General features: G+C 43.4%; 1 protein-coding gene across 3 annotated transcripts in view; it reads right to left on the reverse strand.

Annotated features, from left to right (window-relative positions):
• The window catches only part of TM9SF4 (transmembrane 9 superfamily member 4), a 55973-nt gene extending 32404 nt beyond the window's left edge, over positions 1–23569 (reverse strand). Inside the window, exons 1-2 of one of the 3 annotated variants that reach the window (XM_055266789.2) lie at positions 23303–23569; positions 2012–2125 (exon numbers count right to left, since the gene is read on the reverse strand). In XM_055266789.2, coding sequence (XP_055122764.1) covers positions 2012–2125; positions 23303–23317 — 129 coding nt within the window. In that variant the 5' untranslated portion in view covers positions 23318–23569. Of the gene's footprint in view, positions 1–2011; positions 2126–23018; positions 23257–23302 lie in introns of those variants that run through there. The other 2 variants (XM_063633736.1, XM_063633735.1) reach the window with 2 other exon arrangements.

Raw genomic sequence — 23569 nt, forward strand, 5'->3', positions numbered from 1 at the left:
GACAAAATAGAACCCATCGAAATGTTACAAAAAATAAAATTTTAATCCAAATGTAAGTAAAGCTACCTTTACTATTTAGGAACTATTGACCATTCCTCATACACCACCTAAAAGTATAAAAGATTTTTGGAATACAGGTCTACAATCTTTTTTCAACTCTTTTTTGGGATTAGAAATTTTCTGGATTCCCTGTAATCCCAGCATTTTGGGAGGGCAAGGCGGGCAGATCACCTGAGGTCACCAGTTTGGGACCAGCCTGGCCAACGTGGTGAAACCCCCTCTCCACTAACAATGCAAAAATCAGCTGGGCATGGTGGTGCACACCTATAATCCCAGCTACTCAGGAGGCTAAGGCAGGAGAATTTCTTGAACCTGGGAGGCAGAGGTTGCAGTGAGCCAAGATCATGCCACTGCACTCCAGCCTGGGTGACAGAGCAAGATTCCATCTCACAAAAAAAAAGAAAAAGAAAATTTCCAGATTTTAGAAGGCAATGTGGTATACAAACCATAGCCAAGCTGGGTCTGGACAGTACCTCATATTCAATAACTATTTGTGCAGAGAAATGCAAAGATATTCATATTAAGTGGGATAAAAAAAGTCAATAAACAGCTTCGTGTTCAGTTCTGGTCAGTTCTTGCCTTCAATGAGCTTGGAAAAACTGAGTTCCAGAGCTTTCCGGATGTGAAACTGCAGGGATTAAGGACCTCTATTAAACATTTCATAAATTGCTTGAGGAAAAATGGCCAAAAAGTCTGTTTTAACAATTTTGTGTTTCTTAGCATTCTCACTCAGGACAATGAGAAAAGAATGCACGTTACAGAGAGATGCATCCCACCTTTATGTTGCCTCCCACTCCCTCTCTTCCCACCCAAGGCATCCACCCTCACATACTTAGCTATGTGGGACTGGAAGCCAGAGTAGCCCCGGTACCTCCAGGCCACTGCTCTGCTCTAGAGGGAGCTTTTGACAGAGGTAGTGGGAAGAAGGTACCGCAGTGGTTAAGAGATGGGGTCTTGGGCTGGGTGTGGTGGCTCATGCCTGATAATCCCAGGCACTTTGGGAGGCTGAAGCATGAGAACTGTTTGAGCCCAGGAGTTCAAGACTGGCCTGTGCAACATAGTGAGACCTCATCTCTACTTAGAAAAAAAAAAAAAAAAAATTAGCCAGGCAAGGTAGTGCACACCTGTAGTCCCAGCTACTTGGGAGGCTGAGGCAGAAGGATTGCTTTAGCCTGGCAGGTCAAAGCTGCAGTGAGCTATGCTCATGCCACTGCACTCCAGCCTAGGCAACAGAGAAAGACTACGTCTCCTCTAAATAGAGATGGGGTTTGTACTAACCCTATGTCTTCCTCACTATGTGACCTTGAACATGTTAATTTTCCTTCCCAGGCCTTGGTTTCCCCATCTGTAAAATGAATAGGAAATCTGTGTAACATATGGAATTGGCCCCCAGTGGGTTCTCGGCGGGCATCCTGAGCTAAGCCATGCATAATGCCTGGCATGTAAATAACCCTCAATAAAAGTTATTTTAATGACTGTTCCTGCAAGCTACAAGTCTGACTGCCAAGGAAAAGAGATGCTCATAATATATGAACAATATGAGCAGACGCTAGGAGTTATGCAGACAAAGCTGGTAACAGAGAAGAAGATGAAGCAGGTGACAAAGGGAGGCAGAGATGCTGAAGAAGAGGCAGGTGGAGTAAGACAAAGGCACAAAAAGAGATGGACACATACATGACGGAGACAGAATACTTGAGAGCAAAAGTGAGAGTGAGAAAGAGACCGAGATGCACATATACACAAGCATACACAGGGACAGAGACACAGAAAGAACCAGAAACGGAGAGGGGACGGAGAACCAGAGGAACAGGGAGAGGGAGAGGCAGAGTTCCGGGGTAACTGGCACTATTCTTTCTTCTCTGCAACCACGGGATGGACATGAACAGCTCACCATGGTGCTCCAGACACGCTGCCTAGCACAGAGGCTCCAAAAATCCAGGAACACACTTACCTTGATTTCTACAGGATCGTTCTGGTGGAAGTTGATAGGCGCAACCCCAGGCACATAGAAGGCGCTTGTTTCACACATCAGGGAGAAAAGCAGTAAAGACCACGGCAACCAATCCTGCTCAGAAGAGAGGCCAGGGTTGGATTGGGGAGAAGAAGTGAAGAAGATCCTCTGAGGCAGATCAAGTCATACCACCTTCATGTTGCTTTAACTGACCCAGTGTAGCCACCCTCTGACCCATGAAGCCTGAAGACCTCGTAAATGTTCTCTCCCAAATGCTCCCAAGAGTGCCACAGGACAACAATTCTGCACTTCCAGGAGTGAGCCACAAAGTAATTAACATCTGGGCAAAAGGGAAGACTGCCACACATGAGCCATGTCTCCCCACTTCTGGATCAATGTTCTTTTAACCATTTATAGTGTGTAACTCCCAGGATAGCTAGCAGGAAATAAAGCTCCAGGACGTTTAATTAATTCCCATTTCTCTGTATAGCAACTGGTTCACACTGTCAAAAGCTCCTATGTTACCAAGAGATGTTCCTACAAGTTTCACCAAAACCGTGCTGGCCTCCGTCACCTCCCACTCTCCTCCTCGCTCAGCTCAGCTACACAGGCCTCCTTGTTGTCCTGACAACAAACCCTTCTGCACCCCTCAGGGCCTTCATCTTTACTGTGCCTTCTGCTGGAATGCCCTTCCCACAGGCACCTGCATGGCACATCTCTTTTCTTTCTTTTTTTTTTTGAGATGGAGTTACCCAGGTTGGAGTGCGATGGCACGATCTCAGGTCACTGCAACCTCCGCCTCCTAAGTTCAAGTGATTCTCCTGCCTCAGCCTACCGAGTAGCTGGAACTACAGGTGCCCACCACCTCACCCGGCTAATTTTTCTATTTTTAGATCAGACGGGGTTTCACCACGTTGTCCGGGCTGGTCTTCAACTCCTGACCTCAGGTGATCTGCCCACCTCGGCCTCCCAAAGTGCCAGGATTACAAGTGTGAGCTACCACACCCAATGGCACATCTTCTTATTTCATTCAGGTCTCTCAAATATCACTTCCTCAGAGAAGCCTGCACTGACCATTCTATCTAAAAAACCACCCCAGGGCTCCCATTACCCATTTCTCTAGTCCCTTATCTATTTCTCCTCATGCACTTATCTAATTGACATGTACCATATGTATACGTTTATTTGCGTATTGCATGTCCCCCTACCCTTGAATGTGATCTCTGTGAAAGCAGCACCATGAACAGTGCCTGGCACAGCATGGGGACTCAGGAAATATCTGCATGCAGCATAGGCACCTGGGAATCAAAGGCAAGAAAGGTCCATTGCATCTCTTTCCCTTAATAATAGTGCTTCACCCCTGCAAGGAACTAGAAAAGCTGCCGGATTCTCTTCTTTCTGCACAGTCTGAACAACGAACTTTTGTCTTCCACATGCCTAAATCACCAACTCAAGTCAGTTTCTGTATCTGACTGCTCTCCCTAACCTTTCACTGCTGCTGCATTTCAGGTGCTTATTTCCTCCCATCTGGACATTGGCCATAGCCTCCTGATCACCTGTCTCCACAGCCCTCCCATCCATCAAGTTACACCCCGTCCAACCAAGCCACACACACACACACACACACACACTCAGATGACTCTGTGAAACTCAGTTTTATAGGAAATCAGGATCACTGAGGGGGCTTGCCAAAAATGTAGACTGACCTGTACTTTTACCTGGACTACAAGTTGAGGGAAAAAAATGGCTTTACAAGTTTCTGAATTTGTAAAAGGTTCTGAATTCAGTACACTTTTTGCAGACACATAGCTTGGTCAAAGTCTTTTAAGCAGTATTTTCATGGAGTTTTCCCTCCGATTTGTTGTGAACGTTTACAAGTATCTGCCAGCTGATGTTCATTAGGAAAGCCTGACTCCAATAAACACAGGGCCATGGCTAAGACAGGTGTATTGTATTTGGCAACTCAGGAGGCCAGATGAATTAGGAGAGCAGGAAAATCTTTAAAAGAAATGACAAGACTAGTAGGTAAATTGCCTCACGGGGCAATTTGGATAGGAAGGATAGGAAGACAGTATTTTTTTCCCTCTGTTTTTTTTAAAAAGAACCTTTTATTTTTAAGTAAATTTAGATTTGCAGAAGAGCTACAGAGACACTACAGAGGGTTCCCATACATTCTTCACCCAGTTTCCCCTAATGCTAACATCTTGCATAACCATAAGTGAGTAAGGCTTTTTAAAAGCAACTAGCGTGAACATTTTTTGAAAAAACAAATTACAGTTAATAATTCAAACAGTACAAATGGGTATGCCATGAAAAATAAATCCTCCCACTCCAGGTCCCCATGGACAACTGCTATCACCAGTTCCTTGAAAATCTCTCCAGAGACATTCTATGCTGGTACAAAGGGGAGGGTTTCATAGTATGGGTTGGCTTGAATACAAAAACAAGTAGATTTTTCTTCTTTCTCTCTGAGTAGTGATGGAAAGCCTACCAACTGCAGGCTGGGTACAGCATCTGATTTCCTCTGCGTCAGAGGACCTCCTCCACCTGACTAGGCATCTGAAGATTCTGGCCCTTCCTCATTGGAAGCTTTTGCCAACCCTCATGTGTCATTGGTTAGAATGCAAGTGCATCATGTGAGAGAAATAAATCCTGCCCTCTTTTTTCCTCTAATTCCCCTGTGTTCCTGAATTCCAGTTAACCAAAATATAAAGAAGGTAAATCCTGTACTGTTGGCAAAAACAGCCACCCAAAAGTTGTTAAAAAAAAAAAAAAAAAATCTCAAGCTTGAATTTTTGAAAAACAATCCTCACACAAAGATACTATGAACAAATCACACACCAATTTATCTTAGAAGGATCAAGAGATGAAAAACAGCAAAGGATATTTTTGTAATATGCTAGAATCTTTGAATATAATACTGAAGTCGGCAACCAAAAGCAATACAGAAGTTCAACTTAGAACTAATGGCTGTATCTGATGACACTGTCTATTTTAGATATTAAAATGTCACCGTCTTGGTATTTTCACATGGCTCTAGGGATTATAAACTGGAACACTACTGTGGGTTTATCTGGCACTCTGTATCCAAAAGTGCCCCAAAAGTACATACTCTTTGACTCTGTAATTCTGCTTCTAGGCATGTTAAGAAAAATATGTCAGGTATGCCAAAATGTATACATGAAAGGGTGTTCACCAATAACATTATTTAAAAGAGTTCACTACTGGCCAGGCACGGTAGCTCATGCCTGTAATCCTAGCACTTTGGGAGGCCAAATTGGGGGCAAATCACCTGAGGTCAGGAGTTCGAGACCAGCCTGGACTACATGGTGAAACCCCATCTCTACTAAAAGAACAAAAATTAGCCAGGTGTGGTGGCACATGCCTGTAATCCCAGCTACTTGGGAGGCAGAGGCAGGAGAATTGCTTGAACCTGGGAGGCGGAAGTTGCAGTGAGCTATACTCCATCCTGGGTGACAAAGGGAGACGCTATTTCAAAAAAAAAAAAAAATTCACTACTTACAATAGTAAAATGTCAAATGTTAATGGAATGGGTTAAATTATTATATGTCCATTTAAATAGTCATTGAAAGTGATGACATGTTTTTCTTTTTTTGAGACAGGGTCTCACTTTGTTGTTCAGGGTGGAGTGCAGTGGTGCAATCATGGTTCATTGCAGCCTTGACCTCTTGGGCTCAAGTGATCCTCCCACCTCAACTTCCCAAGTAGCTGGGACCACAGGCACACGCCAACATGCCCTGCAAATTTTTTGATTTTTTGTAAATATGGTGTCTCCCTATATTACCCAGGCTGGTCCCAAACTTCTAGGCTCAAACAATCCTCCCGCCTCAGCCTCCCAAAGTGCTGAGATGTAAGTGTGAGTCACTGCACCTGGCCGATACATTTCTTGAGTAGGAATGTTCAAGCTTTAGATTTACATAGTAAAAGCAGGAGCTAGAACACTGTGTGGCAGGATTCCTTTTTTTTTTTTTTAAGTTATCGTTGGAAAAATAGGAGGCAAAATGTCTTAGTGATGAGCTTTTTTCCTTTTTTGTGTATCTATATTTTCTAATTTTCTTAGACGATTATATAGTATTTATGCCACTTAAATAATAAATGAGGCAAAAGAAAACATCACTGTTCTGAACACTGAGGTTAGAGTAATCCTAGCTTGGTATGGAGGAACTTCCACCCACCGGCCCCAGTGCCTTTCCAGCAGCACCTCCCACCTTTTCTTTCTAAGCCTTCAGGGAGACCTAGGACTTGAGACACTGTATACATGTATACACACACACACACACACACACACACTCACACACACAAAATGGAATACTCTTCAGCCATAAAAAAGAATAAAATCATGTCTTTTGCAGCAACATGGATGAAACTGGAGACTATTATCTTACGTGAAACAACTCAGAAACAACGTCAAATACTGCATGTCCTTGCTTATAAGTGGGAGCTTAATAATGTGTATACATGGACATACAGTGTGGAATAATAGACATTGGAGGCTCTGAAGGGTAGGGGTGGTGAGGGATGAGAAATTACTTACTGGATACAATGTACATTATCCGGGGGATGGTTACACTAAAAGCCCAGACTTCCCCACTACCCAATCTACCCATGTAACAAAGCTGCACTTGGTACCTCCTAAATTTTATTTTAAAAAAGAAAAGAAATGCAGAATCACGGGCCCTACCCTAGAACTAGTGAATCAGAACCTGCATTTCAGCAAGTTCCCTGAGTTAAAGTTTAAGCAGCACTGCTCTAGGTCACCCTAAAGTGCAGTCAGGGTCAAAAACCACTGCTTAGGTAGAAGTGTCTATCCCAGATGATACAAACCTCTCAGAAGGGATGTAGTGGTCTGTATTTCTCTTTGACTGGATTTAAAACTGCATCTTGACAACCAATAATGGGGTGGCTATCATATGCTAGGGAAAGCACTGAGCCTGGGGCCCCAAAATAAGGCCAGGGAGTTATACCCTCCCCTCAGCTGTGCGGCACTGGGCAATCAACTTCAACTTTACTGGGCTGTGTCCTCATTTACTAGGATGGATTCATGTGGTAGAAGTGGAACTCAAAAAAGAACATGAATTTGAAAGCATTAATAAGCAGTAAGCCACAACCCTTATATGTAAGTATGATTATCATTATTTCTGGCTCATCAATAACCTGTGTTCTGAACGTCTCCTCCTAAGAAGCTGGACACCAGACCTTTTTGTCTCATCTGATATGTGATTTGAAACCAGTGCAAGGGATCACAATCTCCTCTGGTTATCAAGCCAATTAAGTCTAAGCAGTTAGTGCAGTTCTACCTTCTTTTGAAACAGAATCCTCCAGATTTAGTTGAGAGACACCACCCTAGGGAACTCAAGGGCTCTCTGTGAAGCTCAGGTTGCAGAGGAATGAAAAGCAAATACTGAAAGACTTCAATACACTTTTGTTCCAGTCTCAAACCAATGGAGCAAGTACACACATAAAAAACAAAAACAAAAAGACACAACAAGAATGCCTGAATAGGAAAACAACACCAAAAAAACAACAAGAAGCCAGAGTCACTGAGCACCTCCTAAGTACAAGGCACGGTGACAGACCTGGTTCCTTCTTTCCACTTACCAAGTCCCTGCGCCCTGCTAGGCACTGACAAACATTGATTTGTGGTATCCTCACAACTACAGGTACCTGGAGATTTTGGTCACCATTTCACAGATGGTGTTAATCTGAGACCCAGAGACCCAGAGGTTAAGTAGCTTGCCCAAGGTCATCCAGCCAGAATGTGGAGGAACAAGGGTGCTCTTTTCAGGCAGGTGAATTGCATTACAAATGAGGAGACTGTAACGATGATGTTCATAACAATGGCAGCTAACATTTATTGAATGCTAATTATGTGCTAAGCACAGTTCTAGGTTCTGTCCACGGAATAACTCAATGAAAACAATCCTATGAGGTAGGGACTCCTATTATTCCCATTTCACAGATGAGGAAACTGAGAGTCAGACAGGCTCTCAGGATTAGCATTGAACAATATTAAGATTAAACAGGATTTAGCCTGGTTGAGCCCAAAGCCCATGTTCAAACCAGTACAGAAATTAGTTCAACAGGCCGGGTGCAGTGGCTCACGCCTGTAATCCAAGCACTTTGGCAGGCCGAGGAGTTCGAGACCAGCCTGGCTAACATGGTGAATCCCGTCTCTACTAAAAATACAAAAATTAGTCAAGCATGGTGGCAGGCGCCTGTAATCCCAGCCACTTGGGAGGCTGAGGCAGGAGAATTGCTTGAACCCGGGAGGCGGAGGTTGCAGTGAGCCAAGATCGCGCCATTGCACTCCAGCCTGGAAGACAAGAGTAAGACTTCGTCTCAAAAAAAAAAAAAAAAAAAAAAAAAAAAAATTCGTTCACCAACTACTTATTGAGCACCTACTGTGTGTCAGACACTGTGCCAGCCTCACAGAATACATGCCCACAAGGAGCTTTCAGGCAGGTGGGGAGACACAGATGAGCCATCAGCCCATCACAACACTAGGTCCCAGATGCTCTCAGCAGGTTAAGAGGCTAAGAGCAGTATGATGGGGAATACATGGGAGCAGCAATATACCCAGTCTTGGGGCAGGGAAGGAGTGCAAATCTAAGAACTCAAGTCTACCCTGAAACCTGAAGGGAGGCGACAGGAAAGAGAGAAGGGTTCCAGAAAGAGCAAAACACAGATGCAAAGGCCTGGTGGCAACTATGAGTTTTTGGCAGGTAATATATAGGCTGGGGCTTCTTAAAGTTTAATGTGCATTTAAATCACTTGGTGACATTGTTAAAATGCAGACTGTGATTCAGAAGGTCTGGGTAGGGCCTGAGACTGCATTTCTAACAAGGTCCTAGGTAATGACGACACTTTTGGTTCACGGACCATCCTATGAGCAGCAAGTGTTGGGCTTTGTTCTCAGTACAGTGAGGAGACTCAGGAATTTTACATAGAAAAGGAATAAATCATATCTGCAGTTTTAAAGGTTACTCTGGCTACTCTGTGTGTGTGTGTGTGTGTGTGTGTGTGTGTGTGTGTGTGTGTGTGTGTGTTTAGGGGAAAGAGGGCTGTGTGCAGCACATTTCTGCTCTGGAGACATAGTAATATCCAGTCCTAGATTTGACATCTAATAAGGATAAATGAAATAATCTAGCCCGGTGCGGTGGTTCATGCCTATAATCCCAGCACTTTGGGAGGCAGAGGTGGGTGGATTGCTTGAGCCCAGGAGTTTGAGACCAGCCTTGGCAACATGCTGAAACCCCATCTCTACCCAAAATACAAAAAGTTAGCTGGGCATGGTGGCACGTGCCTGTAGCCCCAGCTACTGGGGAGGCTGAGGTGGGAGGGATCACCTGAGTCAGTGAGCCATGATCACACCACTGCACTCCAGCCTGGGTAGCAAAGCAAGACTATGTCAAAAAAAAAGAAAAGAAAAAAGAGAAATCACTTATAAATTCTTGGTCAAATGTGAAGAGAAGCAGCAGCCAGGTACAGAAGCGGAATACATGACACGCAGTGGTGAAACTTGAGCATGCATGGAAATTACCAGGAAGGCTTACTAAAACACCTGGGTCTGGGGCAGGGCCTGAGAATGTGCACTCCTAGCAAGTTCCCAGAAGATGCTGCTGCTCTTGAAATCACACTTGGAAAACCACTGGTGTACTGGAAAAAGCACAGGCTTTGAGGGCCATACAGACATGAATTCAAATCCCAAACCTACCACTTCCTAGCTGTGTGACTTTGGGTAAATTTGTGTAACTCTTTTGAGTCTTGGGTTCTTATCTGTAAACTAGGAAAATACTGCTAACCTCATGGTAGGGTGATGGTGGTAAAGATTAAACAAAGTTCATAGAGCACTTGGCACATAGTAGGTGCTTGATAAGGCAGGGTGGCCTTGTTTTGGGTTACACAAGAAAGCAGAACCAAGGAGGACACTGCAAGGGAGATGCAGCGGGCCCACTCTAAGGGCTCCTCTAACAGGAAAGCTATGCAACCGTCACCGTGAGCTGAGTGACCATGGGAGGAGGTGGCAGAGGAGGTCTCTGCCCTGATGAACAGGGTCAATCAGAGGTCTCATGACCTCCCTTGAAGCTCAAGAAGTTCATAATTCCCTTGAGAATATTTGACATTTTATCAACCAAAATAACGTAAAAGTAAAACAAAACAAGGCAAAGTTCCATTCCAAGTTGGGTTTGATGGGGTTAAAAAGACAGTTTTTAGGGCTGGGTGCAGTGGCTCACACCTGTAATCCAAGCACTTTGAGAGGCCGAGGAGGGTGGATCACCTGAGGTCAGGAGTTTAAGACCAGCCTGACCAAGGTGGTGAAACCCTGTCTCTACTAAAAATACAAAAATTAGCCAGGCGTGGTGGCACACGCCTGTAATCCCAGCTACTTGGGAGGCTGAGGCAGGAGAATTGCTTGAACCTGGGAGGCAGAGGTTGCAACGAGCCAAGATTGCGCCATTGCACTCCAGTCTGGGCGACGGAGTGAGACTTCATCTCAAAAAAAAAAAAAAAGTTTTTAAAAGAACTTTAGAGGTCATATAATTCAGGAGGTCAGAGAGGGAAAGTGACAAACCCATGGTCACACAGCAAGTTATCTGCAAAGTGAAGTAAGTCCAGCTCCACCCAAACTGGCACAGCCAAGTGAACGGAGGTCTGTCACCAGGCTGGGAGCCACGCTTAGGGACAGTTTGAGGTCATGATTAGAGGTGTTCAAGAAGAACTGTACTGCCACAGACGAAATGCTTATTTTTCTCCTTTGACCATCCCTCTCCAATTCTTTTCCTCTGATTGTTCGTCTCACTTGTCTCTCCCCCAATTCAATGCCTTTAACAAACCATTGTAGTCAATTTGTTATTTGTCCTTTACTTTGGGATGATTTCGAAAAGAGGAATAATGAAGGCAGACTAGTTTTACTAAACATTAAAATGTTGAGCTACCCAGGCCAGGCATGCTGGCTCACACCTGCAATCCCAGCACTTTGGCAGGAGAATCACTTGAGGACAGACAGGAGTTTGAGAACAGCCTGGACAAAATAGTGAGACCTTGCCTCTACAAAATTATTTAAAAATTAGTTGGGTATGGTGAAGTGGGCTTGCAGACCTAGCTACTTGGGAGGCTGAGGCAGGAGGATCGCTTGAATTCAGGAGTTTGAGGTTGCAGCGAGCTATGATTGTGCCACTGCACTCTAGCACAGATGACAGAGGGAGACCCTATCTCTTAAAAAAAAAAAAAAAAAAATATATATATATATATATGAGACAGAGAACACGTGAGCTAGAGAGCTATCCAAAGTGTTTGATACTGGTGGAAAGAACATAAAGACTTACAAATATAATTAAAATAGAAGTATTAGAAGAAAATATGGATGTGCTTTTAAATAATCTTCGTGGAAAGTTTCCTAAGAATAAAGCAAAATCCAGAAGGTATAAAGAAAAAGTATATATAAATGTATAAAGGAAAACAATGAAAAAAATACATTAAAGAGAAAGAAAAAGAGTTTAGGTAAAAACATTTAACATACTTGACCAAGAACAACTTTCTTCAATATACAAGGACACTTAGAAACTGATAAAGGACAAATAATCCAAAAGAAATACGAATGGGCAGTTAAAAAAAAAAAAGCTCAAATGGCCAAACACAAAAAGACGCTCAGCATCATTCATAATTTAAAAACTGTAGGTCAAAATAATGACATCTCATTTTTTGCTTAACAGAGTTATAAAGCTTTAAAAAGTATGATTAGCCTAGATGTAGGTAAACTGGTACAGTCTTTAGGGAGGGTAATTTAGTGATATATACTTAAATGGAAGGTAGAACTGTTACTGAAGGACTGCCAACATAAGCTATTACGTAGAAAAAAAAAAAAGAGGCATGGCGGGTTTCTGTAGTTTATGTATAGCCTTTTTTCACTTGTCTAAATAAATTTTTAAAAACCATGTACCAAAGCCAGGCAAAGACATCACAAGAAAAGGAAACTACAGACAACTATCCTGTGTGTTCATGATGATGATGAACAGATGAAAAAATTCTTAACAAAATATTAGAAAATTGAATCTAGGTTTATACATCATGACCAAGTGGTGTTTATCCCAGGTTGGCTTAATATTTGAAAATCAATTAATATAATACACCAGATAAACAGAATAAAGGACAAAAACCAATGATCATCATAATAGATGTAGAAAAAGCTGTTGACAAAATCCAACATATTCATCATTAAAACTCTCAACAATTTAGGACTAGAAGGGAACTTCCTCAATCAGATAAAGGGCAGCTATGAAAAATCCACAGCCAACATCACACTCAGTAGAGAAAAACTGAATTATTTCCCCTAAGATCAGGAACAAGGCAAGGATGCCTACTCTTGCCATTTCCATTCAACACTATACTATAAGCCACTGCACTAAAGCAAATACATTAATAATTAAGGGTATCCCTGAAGAAACATAGGGGAAAAAATTAAAAGAAATAAGCAAAAAGTGCTTTTAGTTGCGGATCACACGATTGTGTATCTAGAAAATCCTAAGGAATACACAAAACAACTACTAGAACTAATAAACAAGTTGACCAAGGTCAGACTATAAAATCAATATAGAAAAATTAATTGTATTTCCACATACTAGCAACAACAATCCAAAACTAAAACTAAAAAAAAAAAAAGAAGCTCCACTTAGTATCAAAAAGAATAAAATATTTAGGAATATATATTTTTAAAAGGACTTGTATATTGAAAATTCTGAAATGGCTGAGAAATGAACAAAGGTAATTGAGGAGAGATTCCATGTTCATGGACTCGAAGACTCAATATTGTCAGGATGTCAGTTCTCCCCAAATTGATCTACAGATTCAATGCAATCCTTATCAAAATTCCAGCAGGTTCTTCTGTAGAAACTGACAAGCTGATTCTAGCATTTATATGGACATACAAAGGACCCAGAACATCTAAAACAACCTTAAAAACATAATTGGAGGACTTATACTACATAATTTCTAAACATATTATAAAGCTACAATATCAAGACAGTGTGGTAAGAATATGTATAAAGATCAGTGGAAAATAATTAAAAGTCTAGAAATAAATCTTTACATTTATAGTAAACTGATTTTCAACAAAGCTGACAAGGCAAATTCAATAGAGAAACATAAGTCTTTTCAAAACATAGTGCTTGGACCACTGGGTAGCCATATGCACATGGAACCTCAGAACATACACACAAAAATTAAGTCAAAATGGATCACAGAACTAAACAAAAAAGCTAAAACTCGAAAACCTCTAGACGGAAAAAATAAGAAATCACTGTGATCTTGGGTTAGGCAAAAATGTCTTAGATACAACACCAAAACCAGAATCCATTAAAAAATTATAATTAAATTTCATAAAAATTTAAAAACTTCTACACTTCCAAAGATACCACTAAGAAAATGAAAAGATGGGCCAAAGACTAGTGGAAAATTCTTTGCAAATCACATACCTGATAGGGAACTTATATCCAGAATATGCAAAGAACACTTAAAACTTTATAAGAAAATGACAATCCAATTTAAAAATGAACAAGAGATTTGTACAGAAATTCACCAAAGAAGATATATGAAAGACTAATAAGCATAAAAGATATTTAATATCATTTGTCAATAGGAAAATGCAAACCAAAACCACAGTGAGATACCACCACACACCCACTAGAATCTGCCCTCCTTGGCCTCCCAAAGTGCTGGGATTACAGGCGTGAGCCACCGTGCCCAGCCCTAATTTTTGTATTTTTAATAGAGACTGGGTTTCATCATGTTGCCCAGGATGGTCTTGAACTCCTGGGCTCAAGCGATCCACCTGCCTCAGCTTCCCAAAGTGCTGAGATTACAAGCATGAGCCATCAAACCTGGCCAAATAAACCTCTTTTCTTTATAAATTACTCAGCCTCAGGTATTCCTTTATGAGCAACACAGTCTCCCAAAATGCTGGGATTACAGGTGTAAGCCACTGCAACTGATCCATTTTATAGCTTTTTAAAGATTGACAAATAAAAATTGAATATATTTATGGTAGGCACACAACATAATGTTTTGATACTTTTATAGCTTTTTAATACTTTTTTCCATGTACATGGATCACCCTTATTAAAAATAAATACATTTACGGGCACAGTAGCTCATGACTATAATCCCAGCACTTTGTGAGGCCAAGGCAGGTGCATCGCTTGAGCCCAAGAGTTTGAGACCAGCCTGAGCAAAACCTCGTCTCTACAAAGAATAAAAAAATTAATGAGGAATGGTGGTGCTTGCCTGTAGTCACAGCTACTCTGGAGGCTGAGATGGGACGATCACTTGAGCCTGGGAGGTGGAGGTTGCAGTGAGCAGAAATCATGCCACTGCACTCCAGCTTGGGCAACAGAGTGAGACCTTGTCTCAAAATAAAAATAAATATATAAATAAAATGAAATAAATACATTTAGGCTGGGCATAGTAGCTACTATCTATAATTATGTGGGAGGATCACCTGAGCCCAGGAGTCTGACGGCTGCAGTTAGAGTGAGGTACGATTCCACCACTGCACTCCAACCTGGGTGACAGGGTGAGACCCTGTCTCTAAAAAAAATTAAAAAATTAAAGACAAATATTCATTTATATTTTAAGAAGTGAAGGAAATGGGTTGCCTCTGAAAATACTGGGATGAGTTCCACAGACGATGAGCAGCAAGTGGGCTAAGGTAAGAATTATGCAGAGGGGATTCTGGCACCAGGTATGTGGGTAAGCAGACAGATCAACAATTTTTAATCTTGGGGAGGGTGTCACAAATCCCTCTGAGAAACTTATCAAAGCTACAGATACTGATCTCGGAAAAAATATTCCAATACACAGAGAATCAAGGACTAGAATTTCATGGGTCTCTGATAAAACCCCTGGATACTGTTCCAACTTTTTGTGATTCTATGACTTCATCACCTTCTATATTCCTGATAGCCTGATAGAGGATATTTGTTTGGTCTGCAGTTCTTTTCTGTAAGGAAGGAGCAAAGTACCTGCTTCTTAGAAAATTCCTTTAAATCTTCTTTTAATTTTTAATTGATTGCCTCATTAACGCCCATGCAAGGTTCAGTCTGAAAAGTCAATTAAATATTTAGTAATCATCTTCTGCATGTTCAGAGCCACGAAAGGAGTCCTAAGAGATGTTAACCAGCCCATTCAACGTCATTTTGCTTTTGCTACTTGGTTTGCAAGTCACGAGACCGCAAAGGCAGCATATCAAGGAACAAGGTGATGGCAATCTAGAAGCCTTTTGTGCTGTAATCTAACACGCCATCACTGGCAAAGATACAGGTGACCTGGAATGTTATAAAGCTCAAGAGAACCAAGAATCAAGGTCTTTCCCTCCCCATCTGTTTTATTCTTGGGGGTAGGGTGGGTTGGGCACTCAGAAATATCTCCCCCAAACAGCTGTCTAATGAAGGGCTGGTAGGACTCAAAAGTACCCCCAGCCACTCCAAATTCACCCCACCCAGTTTGAAAGGTGTGAACAATTAACATCTTCCAAAGAAAACAGGAAGTTTCCCTGAGAACTAAAAATTATTTCATTCACTTGCATTTCTCTGTAACCAGAGGTTAACTTTTTCTGGAGCCCTCTGCCTTGCAATCTCCTTTCCCATAAATAGCATCAACTAGCAGCAATACATCTGGCCAATCTGAACAGCCTTTTTGGTTCCTGTTCCATGCCTTTCCTACTGCAAGAGCAGCATTTCCCTTAGCAATGGACTAGATTCTTCTTTTTCTTCTAAAAGACAGTCACTTTTTTTTTTTTTTGAGACAGAGCCTAGCTCTGTTGCCCAGGCTGGAGTGCAGTGGTACGGTCTCGACTCACTGCAACCTCCGCCTCCTGGGTTCAAGTGATTCTCCTGCCTCAGCCTCCTGAGTGGCTGGGATGACAAGTGCCTGCCACCAGACCCGGCGAATTTTTTGTATTTTTGTAGAGACAGGGTTTCGCCAGGTTGGCCAGGCTGGTCTTGAGCTCCTGACCTCAAATGACCCACCCCGCCCTCGGCATTTCCCAAAGTGCTGGGATTACAGGTGTAAGCTGCTGTGCCTGGCGACAGTCACCATTTTGAGACCATGTCAGTAACTGCTCCCTCAGATTAAGCAAAACACACACACACACACACACACACACACACACACACACACACACAAAAGACAGAAAAAGGAAAAAGAGAGGGAAAAACAAAGAAAAAGGCTTTGGGCACAGTTTGCCAACAGTTAACTGAAGTCAATTCCCAGTCAGTTAAAGCTTACCAAGAATCCAACCGCATGTGAATGAAGGCTAATGACAGCTAGAGACTACTTACCAAGCAGGCCCACGGAACTAAAGAACTCGCAGAGCAAGAAACAAACAAACAAACAAAAAACAAATTAGCCACAGGAAACTGAAAATGTAGCCTTTATTTCAGAGCCCACAGACACAGAGTAGCTGTTGAACAGAAACACATTGAAGACTCAAAGCTGTAATTTGGGGGTAGGGAAAAACACACAGCAGGCTGCGGAAGTCCAGGTGAAACTAATAACCACCCTCACAAAGCAACACGCAACCAGACTTCAACCTTGACGCCAGAAAGTGCAGAAACGTACTGCTCTCCTGTCTCCACCTTGGGAATTTATAAAAGAACTCTCGGCTAGCCCAAGCAGCAGGCTTAGATAGCTCACCTTGGGAAGACTTCAAACCTTGGAGTAAAGTTACGGAGTGCCCTCTTTGTGCTAGCACTTTCATCTCATATTTCACTTAATCATCACAACAATCCCTTGAGAATATCATCCTTGTTTCAAAAATGAGATGATGAAAAAGTTCTGGAGACGGATGGTGCTAACAGCTGCATACGTGTAAACGTACTTAATGCCACTGAACTGCACACTTAAAAATGCTTAAAGTGGGCCAGGCGTGGTGGCTCATGCCTGTAATCCCAGCACTTTGGGAGGCTGAGGCAGGTGGATCACCCAAGGTCAGGAGTTCGAGACCAGCCTGGCCAACATGGCGAAACCCTGTCCCTACTAAAAATACAAAAATTAGCCAGGCGTGGTGGCACATGCCTGTAGTCCCAGCTACTTGGGAAGATGAGGCAGGAGAATTGCTTGAACCCAGGAGACAGAGGTTGCAGTCATGCAGTGAGCTGAGATCGCACCATTGCACTCCAGCCTGGGCGACAGAGTGAACTCTGTCTCAAAAAAAAAAAAAAAAAAAAAAAAGCTTAAAGTGGTAGATTTTGTTATTACCACAATAAAAAATTTTAATATAAGGTAATTGAAGCTTAAAAGGGCAAACAGTTTTCCCAAAATCACATAACCAATCAGTCCAAAGTCACAAAAGTAATCACAGTGTCAGAGCTGGGAGTCTAGCCCAGATTCTCAGACCAAGCATAAGACCAGGATTTCAAACCCTGGGAGGTCTGTCAGTTTAATGCATCAGGCATAGGTGAGAAACCATGTTAGGAAGGGAGAGAAGGAAGCAATGAAAAGGAATGAGACGGAACTGAGAAGTCCTGGGTGTCCCCATCCATGGCCCATTTGGGAAACCCTAGTGTCAGCAAATGGTTCAGGGATCAAAGCAGGCTTGGAGGTGGTAGTGGCTCCTATTATTCATCTGTGGCCAGATGGCTCTTGTCATCCTGGGTCCTTCCCACCTTCTTGCCAGTGCCCAGAGATAAAAACTCAACCTTCTCCAACATTCTGTGATGTGCTTCTTTAATGCCAAGATCAAAGGGAGATGTTTGTCCAAGTTGTAAAACAAAAACCAAGAGGCAACTTAATGGGATCCCAACCTCCCCTGTACTTCCTGAGGGGGATTAAGGGCATTCTTTTAAAGGGACCCCTCAGAGAAACACATTTAACCAAGGCCTGATGTCAGCACCTCAGCTCCAAGGACACAGTAGCTCCTGCAGAACACGAGCCAGGTGGGGGAAACCTGGGTGATCAGACAGACAATACAACCAACACAACAGCTTGGCAAGATCACAGGGACCATCATCATGGAAAAAAACAAAAGTCTGATTTTATAGGCATATTAGCAAAACTCACCTTAAAGTATTCCAAACTACAAAATTTTCAACTCGGAATTTGGAAATCATCAAATACAAACCTTAATTTCACACATGACATATGTGGAAAACACACTAATGAAGCCAAAGTAATTTGCCCCAGGCCACACAATGCATCAGTGGCAGCGCTGGGACCAAGCCCAGGCTGCTGGCTCCTGCTGCAGCATTCCTTCTTCAGTCAGCTCATGTTCTCCTGTACATGGGGTCCAGAGGAGACAGCAACTTCCTGCACACAAGACTGATGGCACAGTTCAGGCCTCTGGCCTTCTGTTCCAGGACTCTTATCATCCAACCTGATTAGCACCATATTCTACCATTAAAAACAGTTTTCGCTGGGCACAGTGACTCACACCTGTAATCCCAGCACTTTGGGAGGTCAAGATGGGAGGATTGCTTGAGGCCAGGAGTTCAAGGCTAGCCTGGGCAACATAGCAAGACCCCGTCTCTAAGAAAAATATAATTAAAAAATTAGGTGGATGTGGTGTGTGCCTGTAGTCCCAGCTACTCAGGAGGCTAAGGCAAGATGATCGCCTGAACCTGGAAGGTGGAGGCTGCAGTGAACTATGATCGTGCCACTGCACTCCAGCCTGGACGACAGAGTGAGACTCTGTCTCAAATAATAATAACAAACAAACAAAACCAGTTTCTGTGCCTTTGATTGGGGCTGGAGGGACTAATGGCATTGGCTCCATTAGCACAAAGGAATCTTGATGTCATTCATTCCATTCCTGTTTCTGGACTAGATCAAACCCAAGTAACCTCAAAACAGTGTGAACTGATGCAGCAATACACTTCTATACACCCATGGAAACTGAAAGTATGTTCACACAAGAACTTACACCTGAATGTTCACAGCAGCATTATACCTAACAACCAAAAAGTGAAAACAATCCCAATATCCATCAACTGATGAGTGATAAACAAGCTGTGGTACATCCATACAAGGGAAGATTCAGCCATAAAAAGGGATGCGGCACTACTGATACATGATACAACATGAACAAACTTTGAAAACATTATGCTAAGAGGACAGACACAAAAGATCACATATTATATAATTATCTTTGTATGAAATGTCCAGAATAGGCAAATCTATAGGGACAGAGGGTAAATTAGTAGTTGCCTAGGGCTGTGGGGAGGGAAGAGTAGGGAGTGACTCTCTTTTTGGGGTGATGAAATGTTCCGAATTACACAATGGTGATAACCATCACATTCAGTGTATGCACAACCTATGAAAACACTAAAACCCACTAAATTATATACTTTAAAGGGGTGAATTTTATGGCATATGAATTATATCCATAAAGAAGATTATAATAAAAACCAAAACAGTATGAACAATGATGTGAGAGAAGTAGAGTTTTATTCTCCAAACTGAAGTTTCTAGACTCCTGACACATCTAGAAATGTACTCAATGGACATTTCCCAAGTTTCAGTGAAATAATATTCCTAAGAACCGTTTTCCATAAAGAGTGAGACATGAGCCCGCCTCTCAATTCAGACCTAGCTAGATCAACACTGTATCCTGTAACTTTACAGAGTAGTCTAAATCTAAGGATGGAAGAAGACAGGAAAATCAAAGAGTACTTCAGTTTACACCAGCTATCTTCTATGGACGGAGAAGTCTTGCCCTGCAGGTTCAGGAAACACCCTCTATACTAACATTGTTCTGGGAGATGGCGGCTCAACCCTTGGGGAAGAAGAGCCATTCACCAAGGAAAGAGAGAAAGGGAAAAGCAAACATGCCACCGCACTTGCACCCACAACCCTAACTTTCAAAACAAAGGACAAACCAAAAACCCAGCTGTTCCCACGGCCACTGAATCCAGTAGTTCAGTTCCTCTTTGGCTGTATGACTCACCTCAGAGACCCATACACTCCAAAGTAGATCTACCGCACCCCCCCGCCCCAATGGTTATGAAATGAGGGTGTGTATGAGGGTGTGGGGACTATTCTGACTTCCGTGTAATGAAGTGCTAACACAGACCAAACTCAAGTCTGTGACTCCACTTTGCCCCTTCCTCACATACCCCTGTAATAAATTTGCTTCCACACCTTTTCACTATTGCACCAGATATGAAGTTTCTCCATATGCACCCTTTAAACTGGCCTCTGCGGGTCACTGCATACGTTACATACTCAGTTTCTTTAAATCAGTTACTGTTTTCAGTACAATACTCCCAGGTGGCACAACAAACACTAAATCGCCATACTTTCAGGGTTTTGTTGTTGATGGTATGTTTTGTTTTGTTTTTTTGAGACAGGGTCTCACTCTGTCGCCCAGACTGGAGTGCAGTGACACAATCTTGGCTCACTGTAGCCTCCACCTCCCGGGTTCAAGTGATTCTCGTGCCTCAGCCTCCCAAGTGGCTGGGATTACAGGTGCGTGCCACCACACCCGGCTAATTTTTGTATTTTTAGTAGACAGGGTTTCGCCATGTTGGCCAGGCTGGTGTTGAACTCCTGGCCTCAAGTGATTCGCCTGCTTCAGCCTCCCAAAATTCTGAGATTACAGGCGTGAGCCACTGCTCCTGGCCTGTTGTTGTTTCTTAAGACAGGGTCTCGCTCTGTTGCGAAAGCTGGAGTGCAGTGCTGTGATCAGGGCTCACTGAAGTTCAGGTGATCCTCCCACCTCAGCCCCCCAAGTAGCTGGTACTACAGGTGCACACCACCAAGCCCAGCTAATTTTTTCTTTTTGTATTTTTTTTTGTAGAGATAGGGTTTGCCATGTTGTTCAAGCTGGTCTCAAACTCCTGAGCTCAAGCGATCTCCCGGCTTTGGTCTCCCAGAGTGCTGGGATTACAGGTGTGAGTCACCGTGTTGGGCAAAATCACTGTCCCTTCCACTGTGCTTAGACTAAAATCCAAACTCCTTTCCACAGCCTCTGTGCCAACCGAGAACAAGCTGGCTCCCTTCAAGTACTGTCCCGAAGGGGAAGGGCAAGCAACCTAATACAACACTCTATTTCAAAATGCAATCCACAGACAACAAAATGTAGACCGCAGTCCATCCCATTTCCAGGCATGCTTCTCAAAACAGTTGCTCTTGCTTCCCTCCAGTTTCATCTTGTATCATTCTCTCCTACCCCAACCCTCATCATGCTTCGGCCCCTCCAGCCTTAGGTGTGTTCCTCAAAAACACCAAGCTCCCTTCCACATCGGCCCCTTACACTTGCCATTTCCTTTGCTTGGAACATTCTTTGCATGGCTGGTTCCTTCTTGTTAATTACGTTTTAACTCAAGTCACCTCCTCTGAGAAGACTTCTTTCTGACCACTCAATCCAAAGTAGTTGTGTCACCCAGTCACCCCTAATCACTATCACTTCATTTTGCTATCCTCACAGCATCTACTGGTGACATTATTTTGTTCACATATTTACTTGTTCACTGCCTGTCTCCTCAAACCAGAAAGGCTCCACAAGTGTAGGGACCTTGACCCTCTAATTCACAACTACACCCCTAGTTCCTGGAACAGAATTGGTACTCAAATATTTGTTGACTAAATAGATGTGTACCACATATACGTATTGCTAGCTTATAACCTCTTAAAAATCTCTGAACAAGGCAGGGATTTCCCAGTGCAGTGCAGTAAATACCACTTTACTCAATGTTTTCCTTATAGCAAGAGAGGGTGTGATTTCCTTTTAAGTTCCTACACTATCTCTGTTCTGAATGTGGTACCAGAATATATATACATATATATAGGTTTCAATATACTACTTTGAGGATTTGCCCCACTCGTGGTTCAGCCTGAAGTCTGAAACCACAGAAACTAGATAAGGCCATGAAATCTCTTTACCTGACCTCTGAAGTTCTAAATACGGAATCCCTCATTAAACGAAAGATAAGTTCTCAGACAGCTAAGAGAAGGAGGGAAAATTGCTACCAGTCAATAATATATCCCTGTTTGGAGAAAACCAACACCAAATTATTTAAGCCACAATCTTCCTTTGCTAAAGTCAAATGTCATTTCCTTTTCTCTGAGTCTTCCTTGTCATTCACTCCCAGGATGAAATTATCTGCTGAGGAGGCAATATGCAGGAAGATCCAGGAAATCATTCTGGACTAAGTGACTTCAATTTTAGTTCTGGTCTCTTGACAAGCAGAATTTGAACTAAACTTTTGGAAAAAGGGCCAGTCCTTCAAAGATTTACTTCCAAGGTTCTGCACCAGGAGCCCGCAAGCTCTGACCCAACTTCCAAGCATGGCTATTTTACCTCCACCCTCATCCACACACAGACTTCATCCCAACATACAGCTTCATAATAAAGAGCCTTCAACCCTAACGAGCTGTGTGGCCATGTTGGGGAATGGGAAGGAGAGCAGTGAGGTGGGGCTATTAGTGTTTTTCAAAACGTAGTTCACAGACCACCACCACTATATAATCACTAGAGTGCTTATAAAAGGGCAGATTTCTGGGCATCACCTAGCCCTATGGAACTAGAATCTTTGGGAGTGGGGCTGCTCAGGAAACTGCATTTTTAGCATGTCTCCCCCTACATACCCCGAGATTCTTATGCACAGTAAAGTTTGAGAACCAACAGGGTAAAAGGTCCCTAAGAGAGGGGCAGGGAGTTGACTGAGAAGACAGGAGGGGCAGGGAAGCGTCTAGGGATGAAAGATGGGGGTGGGGTAGATGAAGGCAAGCTCTGGGGTAGCGGCAGTCGAGGGGCTGCGCGATGGGGACAGCTATAAGTGTAAGTGAGGACAGGGCTCTGAAAAGGATCTGAGGCAGCGCTTGGGCTGGGAGGGTGGTCAGAGGAGAGGTCACATCCGCGGACTGGTTAGGATGGTGGGGAGGCGGGGTGAGCAGGGTCTGGACGTGACGGGGAGGAGCAAGGATGAGAATAACGGGGGGGGGGGTCTTCAGAGTGGTCAAGACTGGGAGGTGAAAAATGGAAAATGGGGCTCACAGTGGGCGGAGACCAAAAGTAGAATGGGAACCGGCGAAGGCAGCAGCCGAGGTCTCCCTCCGAAACGGCGCCTCACCCAAAACTCGCGGCCTTGACAAGCCTGAGTGCAGGGGCAGGGCCGGGGAGGTGGATTTCGGGGAAGAAGAGCCCAGTCAGAGGTAGCCCTCAGGCCTGAGTCAGGGGTCCAGGAGGTGGCTCAGGGCCAGGCATGGGGTGCTGGAAGATCCTGGGATACCCCGGAGGGCCCCGCTCCAGCTCCCGCTCCCGGAGTCTCCTTCACTCACCATCGCCGTCGCCATCTTGGATCCACGTGTCGCCGTAATGACGTCAGCGGAAGTGGTGCTCCTTGGTTACGGAGTTTAACTCCGCAAGGTGGTCGTCTGGCTTCAACCGCTCCTGTAGTGGCGGTCAGCAGAGGGGAAAAGGAGTCTTAGCTCCTGCTCGACAGTCTGATCTGGGAAAGTAAGGTCGCTGATTAGGTGAAGAGAGAGAACCGTGTAACTATGGAAGCCATATTAGCTCCTGGCAGAAACTGAGCCTCCCTTATCCCC

Source organism: Symphalangus syndactylus, chromosome 24 (assembly GCF_028878055.3).
Source record: "Symphalangus syndactylus isolate Jambi chromosome 24, NHGRI_mSymSyn1-v2.1_pri, whole genome shotgun sequence".
Lineage (NCBI taxonomy): Eukaryota > Metazoa > Chordata > Mammalia > Primates > Hylobatidae > Symphalangus > Symphalangus syndactylus.